Source organism: Vombatus ursinus, unplaced genomic scaffold (genome assembly GCF_900497805.2).
Source record: "Vombatus ursinus unplaced genomic scaffold, bare-nosed wombat genome assembly UNPS02014807.1, whole genome shotgun sequence".
Taxonomy (NCBI): Eukaryota; Metazoa; Chordata; class Mammalia; order Diprotodontia; family Vombatidae; genus Vombatus; species Vombatus ursinus.
Genome location: NW_020954585.1, coordinates 24,393,611 through 24,403,776, shown reverse-complemented (window position 1 = coordinate 24,403,776; position 10,166 = coordinate 24,393,611). Strand labels below are relative to the sequence as shown.

At 46.1% G+C, this 10,166-nt stretch overlaps 1 protein-coding gene across 1 annotated transcript in view; it reads right to left on the bottom strand.

The window, feature by feature from the left end:
- The window catches only part of MYO15A (myosin XVA), a 131,197-nt gene that overhangs the window by 34,785 nt on the left and 86,246 nt on the right, over positions 1 to 10,166 (bottom strand). The window contains exons 39-48 of the mRNA XM_027874636.1: positions 9,793 to 9,892; positions 9,059 to 9,185; positions 7,327 to 7,442; positions 6,412 to 6,471; positions 5,801 to 5,876; positions 4,974 to 5,089; positions 4,403 to 4,521; positions 2,192 to 2,333; positions 894 to 1,005; positions 363 to 437 (exon numbers count right to left, since the gene is read on the bottom strand). Of these exons, the coding sequence (XP_027730437.1) occupies positions 363 to 437; positions 894 to 1,005; positions 2,192 to 2,333; positions 4,403 to 4,521; positions 4,974 to 5,089; positions 5,801 to 5,876; positions 6,412 to 6,471; positions 7,327 to 7,442; positions 9,059 to 9,185; positions 9,793 to 9,892 (1,043 nt within the window). The remainder of the gene's footprint in view (positions 1 to 362; positions 438 to 893; positions 1,006 to 2,191; positions 2,334 to 4,402; positions 4,522 to 4,973; positions 5,090 to 5,800; positions 5,877 to 6,411; positions 6,472 to 7,326; positions 7,443 to 9,058; positions 9,186 to 9,792; positions 9,893 to 10,166) is intronic.

Below are 10,166 nucleotides of genomic sequence, written 5' to 3'. Positions count from 1 at the left end.
AGAGAGAGAGAGAGAGAGAGAGAGAGAGAGAGAGAGAGAGAGAGAGATTGAGAGATTAAGAGCGAGAACACAGTGAATAGAGCTCTGGGCCTGGAGTCAGGAAGACTCATTTTCCCGAGTTCAAATCCAATCTCAGATACTAGTTCTGTGATCCTGGGCAAGTCACTTAACTCTGTGTGCCTCAGTTTTCTCACCTGTAAAATGAGCTGGAGGAGGAAATGGCAAACTATTCCATGATTTCTGCCAAGAAAACCCCAAATGAGGTCATGAAGATACTCTACTATGGAGTGAATACACACATGCACATGCGCGCGCGCACACACACACACACACACACACAAAGTCTTCTTCCTAGCACCTACCAAAGTCCTGGGTGCCCCTCTTCAGATCCTCCAGGTAGATAACCTTCTTCCTGACTACATAGCCATAAGTGTAGCCTGGGAGGCACAGGCAGGAAAGATGGGAGGCAGAGAGGTGTTGTCAACTCATGGTTCTTGAGTTTTCCCATCCACTCCTGCTACCCTCACCGAGTCGTGGTCTAAGGGCTGGTAGAATTATGCCTTTTTGCTACTGAGCAAAACTTAAGTATTGTAGCAGCCAGAAAAAATTAGGGTCTGGTCATGAGAAGTTGGGATGAGGCTCAATAAACATCGACAAATGAAGAGAGCCATATAGTAGTGCCATCTATGGTGGGTTTGGGGTGAGGCAATTAAGAGGTCAAGAAGCATAGGGGTGCTGTGCGTGCAGGGATCTGGGGGCTTGTGAAGGTTGCGGGAAAGGGAAGAGCAGGGTCTTGAGGTTGTCACTGGTCTAGCATCCACTAGCTCTTGGGATTATTACTCCTTCTTGGTGCTGAGCTGGGGTGTGGATGGGGCCCCCCATCAGGCACTGACCCCTCTCAGACCACTCTGAAGACTGCAAATGGATGATGTCGCCCTTGTGGAAGCTCAGGAGATTCGGGTCATCTGGCAGGCAGTTTCTCACAGCAACCACGTAATCAGAATCCTAAGGCACAGAGGAGTTTGGGGACGTTGAGACCCAACGGACAGAAGTCTGCCATGTATACGCAGAATGCTTCCATCCTCACGGACTACAACCCAGCTTCTTCCACAGTGGTTCTCTCGCGCGGGAACCAAGGACCCTTCAAGGCACATATATACCTTTATTCTTTTTGGTTCTAATCTGTGAATTCCTTGAGATAGGAAACTCCTGGTGGGAAAACTCCCTTTCCCAATACAGATGGCAAATCCCCTATAATTTACAGTCAATGAGTTGCCTAGAGGCACTGAGATAGTAAGTGACTTGTTCACAGTCACAGAGCCAGTGTCAGAAGTAAGACTTGAACTCAGGTCTTCCTGACTTTAGTTCTGGCTTCTATCCATTACTCCCATGATGCTTCTGACCCAGACTCATATACACATATGTATGTGTGCACATACATATGTATGTGTATACCTGTTCATATGTATAGATATGTCTCTATGTGTGCATATATACATACATAGATTTATAGATATGAACATGTATATATAGGCATATCTCAACAAACACTCCCATCCCCTAATACGTCCCCCACACATGGGTATTTTCTAAACACCCAGACTTAGACAAACACATAAGAATTCACAGACAACCCATATCTCAATATGTACAAAATTAATCTTCACTGCCATCTCCCCTGCAGCCACAGTGATACTTATATTTATACAACAATCACTGTCCAAACACATATATACACATTAACCCCAACAGCAGGAACTGGACAGATATTTGTTGTTTGTCCTTCATTCTCGAAGAGGACCATGTCACCAGGGAGGTGATGCCATGACTTGCTTGTGAATTGGATTTGAGTGAGGGAGGGCTGTGCAAAGTCACCAGCCTCACTTTCTCCTCCAGAGCCATCTGGGTCCAGTGGCCAGATATAGACCAGGACGACTGGAGAAGCCTGTTGGACCTTATGTGGATTGTGAAGATGGAAAAAGCAATGCCCCTTGTCCTAAGGCAGGAGTGGGGAACCTGTGGCCTTCTAGGTCCTTAAGTGGCCTAAGTGGGTAAAATTTAGGTTCAGTCAAAAGGCCACATTTAAGGACCTAGAAGGCCATATATGGCCTTAAGGCCGCAGGTTCCCCACCCCGTGCCCTAAGGGAATTACCCTTCCCCCTAGACTATATTCCTTATTCCCTGGTCTTACCTTTTTGAGTTCCAGGATAAAGTCATCCACCATGCTCTTCACCTGAGGAGCTCGGGCTGAGAAAAGAATGAGTTTCTCACTGGCCAGGTTGAATTCCAGCATGTTCATAGAAGGAATGGTCACAAAAAGGATGTCTGTATAGCTGGAAAGGAGAGGAGCAAGGCCATGTGAGGTCCATGTGAGGAACTCATGTGCCCAGATCCTTCCTAAATGGGGGAGGGCTGTGAATTGACAATTGATGATAAACTAAGAGTCTTATGCATTTATGCATATCTGTAGATTACGTATACTTGGACCAAAGAAATACCCCCCTCAGTCCCATTCCTGAACCCATCTCATATCCCCGATGCAGTTAGAAGAAATGACTCCTCTCTGACTTGCTCCAAAAAGCCTAGAGGCATCTTCCACCTTCCCACTTTCTGGCTGTAGTCTCAGTGGAAGATGAAAGGTTGGAAAGTGGGATAAAACACATACAGGGGGAGGGAGTGGGCAGAGTTTTGTGCCAGCCACAGGCTAGAATAGAAGGCTATTAGTAGAATTCCAAATCATGTGCCTAATATTGGCATAAGACCCATGGAGAGATCCTTGAGACAAGGGGAGGGGAAGAAGAAAAGACTGCCCCTAGTTTATTCCTCATGGGAAGACGGTGCCAGCATAACCAGGGAATGGTCTTTTTTTTTCTTTTTTTAAAATTTTCTTTTTAAAAATTTATTTTTTTTTCATTTTCAACATTCACTTTTATAAGATTTTGAATTCTAAATTTTTCCCCCTTTCCAAGATGGCATACAATCTGATATAGGCTACACCTGTACAATCATATTAAACATATTCCCATGTTAGTCATGTGGAGCAACCTCTAATACTGTTTAATCTGGGAGAGACCTGTTTTGTCTGATGATGTCAAAAGGTGCCAAAGAAATAAAGGCCTGGTTCCTTTAAGAAAAAAGTAGGTGGTAAAATGGTCCAAAAGCACCAAAGCTGGAAACTCCTGAAAACCTAACATGGAGCCCTCAGAAATGCTAATGAAGACATTTACACCTGAGCTCCAAATAGCAGCTGAGTATACAGGCTGTGAGAAAGGAGCCAGAAGCTTGAAAAGTCATGGTGGACAGCCCAGATGTGGGGGAAAATATAAACAGAACAACATTTAGAGAAATGGGAATAAGTAACAGTTGAGTGAAGTATAAACTGTAGTTTGTACTTAGGGGATCTTGGTTCATTTAATCATTACCCTTACTGGGCTGTTTTATGATCCAAAAGTCGAAAGTCAAAGTAACCCATTTATGCGATGTAATCTAAATAGACTATTTAAAAAATGGACTATTAAAAAAATAAAAGGTGAGTGACAGTTCATTATTTAAGGAAAAGCTACATTGGAAAGGAAATAAAAGGCCCTAACCCTGTCCACATACTCAAACTGCATGTTTATTTTTAATATAATATCATGAATCTATTTGCATGACTATTATCCAAATCCTGGTTTCTCTTTACAAGATCTAATTCATTGGATTACTTCTTTTTTTTATTAATTTATTTTGATTTATCAACAATCACTTCCATAAGCTTTTGAATTTTAAATTTTTCTCCCCCTCCCTCCCCAAGACGGTGCACAATCTGTTATAGACTATACATATACATTCCTATTAAACATATTTTCACATTAGTGATGTTGGATTACTTATTCTTCTGAACAAAGGACATCATGATATGACTTGCGGAGCTTCATAGCAGCCCTAAACTGACTTAGGTTTGAGATCCCTGCTTTACTGGACTTGTCCTGAAATCTCAAACATTTTTTATATATATATATGTGTATATATATATATATACACATATACATATAGTTAGATAAATAGATATATAGATAGATAATTAGCAAAACTTGGCAAAGCGCTTTACAAATATTGACTCATTTTGTCTCCACAACAACCCTGGTAGATAAGTACTATTATTATCCCCATTTTGCAGATGAGAAAACTGAAGCAGACAAACATTAAGTGATTTAAATGCCCAGGTTCACCCAGCTAGTAAGTGTCTGGAGCTGAATTTGAATTCAGGTCATTCCTGACTCCAGGTCCAGCCCTCTATCCACTTGTGCCACCTGGCTGTGATGGAAAGGTCACTTCTGCCAGCTCAGAGTGGCTAGCCCCCTACCAAATGCTTGTCCTTACTTAACGCACACGGGCTTCCATCCCATTGAGTGCCTGTTACCTGTAACTCCGTAAGACTCGAAGCTGTTCCCCTGATGACCAGCTGCCCTTTACCAAGCGAAGGAGCTTGATGCCTACATGAGACACAGCCAGGATCTGTACGCCTGTGCCCACGCTGCCCTGCATAGGAACAATACCGCATGTGTTGGAGAGCCTGGGGCAGCATGAACAGCAGGGACAAGATGTGGGCCACGGGAAGAGGGAACCAAGAAAACAGGGTCAAGGTGGGGAGGAACACATCTCAGCCTGTCAGTAGTGCCCAGGGACTTTTCTTCACCTGCCCTGGCCCGTCCTTTATCCTTACCCTCTGCCCTTCTCCATTCTCTTTCTAGGAAGCAAGAGAATCCTGGTCCCCCGAGACCTGTCTCAGGGGTACCTATCCTTTTCTCTTAGGGGAACAGGCCTGCCTGGCCAGCTGAGAAGAGACCGCCCCCGTGCCCTCCACCTTTTGGGAATGAAGGGAAAAGCCCTCGGCCAGGATTCCCTCAGAGATCTTCGGGGCCTTCCCCACTCCTGTGCATAGGGGCCCATCTCATCCTCGCAGGAGGGGGGAAGAAAGAGAAGGACCTCACCGTGGCTGGGAAGAGTCGGGAGAAATAGACTTCCCAGCCCTCTCGAGCTTCGCTGACCACTGCCCTCTTGATACTCTCATTCACCACCGGATGCAGTGAATCCAACTTGTTCTGGACTAAGAGAAGTAGAGTCCCGAGCATCGTTTTCCCTTCCTCCCTCTCACTCCTTTCATCTCTAAGAGATAAATTCCCAGAACCTGAGATCCGGAAGAGGTCTCAGTGTTCAATTAAACCACCTTTTCACATTTTTACAGATAAGGAAACTGAGGTCCAGAAACAGGCAGTGACCTCTCCAGACTGGTTACTTGCAGAGCTGGGGTTAGAACCAGGTTTCTCCACTCTCCAGATTAGGGTTGTTTCCACTGACTATTAATTGGATGCTTTTCCCACTAGACCATCATAGTCCCCCTAGGGCTTTCTTTGAGGGGACTGAATCCCAAGACTTTCTTTACTTTACCTGGAGGGGCTTAGACAGGTCAGATAAACTCAGGGCAGTCCTGTGTGTAATGCATCTAAGATACAGTGATTTGAGGAAAAGGATGATATATATGAGGTCCCTTTAAAACTGAGATAAAAGAGAATGGGGTTATGTTTGGCTACAATAATGTAAATATCCCAACTCCAGTAGGGACACTGAGCCTCAGCAAAAAGCAAAGAGGGTGGTCTCAAGGGACTTTGTCTGTATTTTGGATTAGAAGTCACTTGACACGTAGTCCCAGCCCCAACTCTAGGCTGGGCTCTCAGGAGCAAGTGGGAGAGGTGTCAAGCCCCAGACCTTCAATGCTCTGATCTACCCAACCCCCAACCCCACCCCATCCCCCTACTACCAAAGATGGATTTCATCTTCATCCTCTCTTCCTTAGAAATCCTGATGCAGGCTTCAGAGAAGGTGTCATGGAGAATCTGAGGGGACAGGGTCAAGGCATACTGAGGGGTGCTCTGGCCCCTAATAGCCCCAGGCTATCATATCCCAGCACTGCCATCATCTCAAGATCCAGGCAGACAGATCTGGCAGTGCCAGGCAGAGGACTTGCTGCGGCGAGTCTGGATTTCTGAATTTGTCAAGTCATTCAATAAACATTTATTAAGTGCCTCCTATGTGACAGGCACTTTGCAGTTCTATGAAGAACTACCTTCCAGATGACTAGGCCGCCTCCCCCCCCCGGGGATCTGAGATTTGTTTTGGGCAGGAGTGGTAGTGGGGCAGAGAGAGCACTAGAGAAAGTCCTTACAGGAAAGGAATGCTGGTCCCCTGAGATAGGTCACAGGGGTGCCTATCCAGCATCCTCTTCTCTTAGGGGAATAGGCCTGTCTGGCCAGCTGAGAAGAGACTGTCCCCATGCCCCCCACCTTTGGGGAATAAAAGGAAGAAACCTCAGCTGGGATTCCCTCAGAGATCTTCCTTCTGTATGGGGGCTGCAGGAGCCTGGGGTCTCACCTGTCTGAAGAGGAGGTCCAGGAGAACTGGGTGATTGTAGCTGTCCTTGGGGTAAAACACCTATGGAGGGAGAGGCTCACAGGAAGGTGCTGGGGCTGCTGACCCACGTAGCCACTCCACCTTGTCTCCTGTCCCACTACTTCATTCCTCCCATCCTTTCTAAGGAAATTTCTAAGGGCTGACAGCCTCCTACCTCGCCAGGGACCACTGAACCCCCATGATGCTGGTAGATTAGAGGAAAAGGTCCCTTCTAGTTATGCCATGGATAAGTCAAACTCATGGCATCCTATCCCTCCAGGACAGGGTGGGAGGAGGGACCCAGATGCCAGTCCTTCCCAATGGATCTAAGTTCTTCAGGAGCACATACTAGCTACCTCCCTCCTCACCACCTGAGTGTTTGGCCATGGAGGCTGGCAAACAATATCCAGAAGATCCCATGAAGGAGGAGTGCGAGTGGTGGGGAGGAGTGGTGGTGGGATGAAGAAGGACAAGGAAAGAGAAGAAAATAAGGTATAGGAGAGAAGGGGAAGGGGAAAGAATTAAGAAAGGAGAGCTCTACAGAAAAAGAAGCTTTTTATTTAATAAATATTTGACTGTGGCACGTGTAAAACCTTGCACTATAAAAAGCAGTTCATGCCTAGTATTTATAAAGCACTGTTACTTTCAAAAATATTCCTTGATTTATTACTTTTTCTCCTCTGGCAACTGCTTTTTTAAAATTTTACAATTAGGGAAAGTGAGATCCAAAGAAGGGAAGTAAGTGGCCAAGGGTCACACTAGTGGTGGATCCAGGACTTAAAGCTACATCTTTGACTTGGGGCAGTTTCTAGGACTCTGTCCCCCGGCTTTAGAAAAAGAAATCCCTTCCCCCAGCCAGTCCTACCCCAGGGCTGAGCATACATAAAGGCTGGGCACCTCTTTTCGGAGGTATATCTTCCAAGGTACTCCCTGGTAGCTGTAGAAGGTCTCATTGCTCTGCCGGTGGAGCTGTGTTTGAATGGGGTCCTCCTCTGGAACAAGTGCCCGTGAGACTGGTATTGGAAGGATGAGATAGGTGAGATAGGTGGGTACCATGTCCTGTTCTGCTCAGCCCTGTTCGCCCCCTGACCCCTTGTGCATCCCAGATCAACGGTGGCCCTTGAGGGGCTGCTTGGTTCTCCATTGAAGGACCTTGGGTAGGCAGGGTGACGCACAGCCTGAGCCCTCTAAGGCACATTTTCCTAATCTACCTCAGCTGTAGCACAATCAGGCTAGCTAGGGTGATGGTGAAACACCACAACTACCCTCCCAGAACCCCAAGATTCTCTTCCTCAATCACATCTTCTCCCTTTCAACCATTCACTGAGCCAATCAGGTGGTTCACAGAGCCAATGTATAATATTGGGATAATATAAAAAGGCTAATGTTTAGTGTGAACCAGATATCAAAGATCAACCCTAGGGAGTGTGAATACACTGCCCATGTCCTAATTGCCTCCCTCCGGATTGATCTGGTGAATTGCACAGCCCACCGTGAGGAAGTTATTCTAAGAACACAAATGGCAAACTAGTGTGTGTGAAAGGAAGGGAAAGATGAGAGGGGGAATAGGGAGGGATGAAACTCTATATGAGGGTGAAGAGGCCCCCAGGTTTCATGCTTGGGTGAACAGGAGGATAAATGGTGAATTTGGGTCTTGATAATTTTAGTTTTAGATGCTGATGGGAAACCAAGTGGACAATTTCTAGAATGGTAATTAGACATTTTTCACCTGGGCAAACAGAGTTGAGTGGGGATTGGAAGGGCAGCGAAAAAGACAATCTGAGGGCAGTCCTAATAGTTAGCATTTAAATGACTCTTTGAGGTTTATAAAGCACGTTATGTATCATCTCATTGGACCCTCACAACCAGTTGTGAAATAGGTACTATTATTATCCCCATTTTCCAGAGGAGGAAACTGAGGCTGACAGAGGGTTAAATGACTTTTCCAGGGTCACCTTGCTAGTAAGTATCTGAGACATGATCTGAATTCAGGTCTTCCTAATGCCAATCTAATACTCCATCCACAGAGCCATCTGGCCCTGGACCCTGAAGGGGTTGGGGAAAGGTAAGTGGGTGATATATTCCACAAGCCCATAGAAGGTCACAAGATATCACCATGGGGAAGGGGCTGGTGAACTATGGCAAAGTTCCATTTACCTCATGCTTTTGAAATAGCCAATATGCAGGTGGAGTATAGGATCAGAGCTCAGGTAAGTAAGACGTGGAGAAAGGGTATATGGGGAGAGAGAGAAGCAGAAGGCCCAGGAATGAACCTTGGGAGATAAATGCCCATAATTAAGTGGGGGGGGGCAGAGGAGGGGGAGAGGAGGGATAAAAGTCATTGAAGAAAGCAAAAATGAAGTGTTAGAAGTCAGAGAGGTAGCAGGAGAAGAAGGATAATGTGCTGTTGAAGATAAGGGAGTGGAGGGTTCCAGGAAGTTGGTAGAAGGATGAATAGGAGGACACCAGTTAGAGTCCTGGACTTGGAGTCAGGAAGACCTGAGTTCAAATTCAGCCTCAGGCACTTACTAGCTGTGTGACCCCTGGACAAGTCACTTAACCTGTTGACCTCAGTTTTGTCCTCTGTCAAATGGAGACAATAATAATATCTACTTCCCTTCCCCCTTACCTGAGGGAGTGCCTAGAGTTGGCCTGGAGGCTGAAGTTAGAGGTTTGGCAGCAGGGGTTAGGCCTTGGGGCCTAGTGTTGGTCACAGGCTTCACCAAGGCCACAGTCTGTCTGGGACCTTGACTTCCCTAATCCAGGGGAGAGAATCAGAGAGAGTATGAAGCATGGGTGGGTCCGGTGGGTGGGGCAGCAGAGGAGGGGGAGAAGAGGCTGTTCAGCTGGGCCAGGCAGTCTACCCCTGGTTATGGGGTTAAAGCCAAAGGCTTTTTAACATGGGGGCAAGGAATTTCTCCAGGGCTCCAGTTACTCCTTTATTAATTCTCCAAGATTAATTGAGCCCTTTCTTATTCTATGTAATGCTCCTGTGTTCTCTCTGTGTGTGCATGTGTGTGTGTAGAAATGCATTATAGACTGCTTTCCATTTTCTAAAGCATTTCACATCCATTATTAATTTGAATTTCACAATTGTGAAGGAGTCAGAGAAGAAATTGTTAGTTGTCCCCATTTTACAGATGAAGAAACTAAGGCCCAGTCACTTCACTCTACATGGCAATCCAAGTGAAAACCTTTTACAGTATTTACTTGTGTGTGTGTGTAGAGGAAATATATAGCTCTCTATCCTCACTTTCACCGTACCCAAGGAGGTGTGGAAGAGACCTAGAGCTTGGATGATCACCCCAAAGGTTAAGGAACTTTCCAGGAGGAGGAGCTGGGGACAATGGGATTGACCACTACCAAGCTAATGGGGGCCGAGTGGGTCATCTGCTCCTTCAGGATCAGGAGGGCCTCTTCGTGAGGATCTGATTTCTTCACAAACACCTTCCCACTTTCCTTCCTAGGCAGATGGAAGATGGGGAAAGTTAGGGCAGAGCTGCCTGAGGGAAGGAGCCTATGAGACCTCTGGATGCCTAGGGGCAAGCCAAGATAGGTTTCCATCACCAGGAAAGTCTGGGTGTGGGGACAGTGTAGATAATGCTTACTTAGCACGCAGTAGGAAAGTAGTAGGTGCTTAATAAATGCCTGTTGACTTGATGTGACGATGTCATTGAGGGTGAAGGAGACCATGCTCTACTAGGCCTTTACAGAGGTTTGGGATGAGGAGCCTGAGC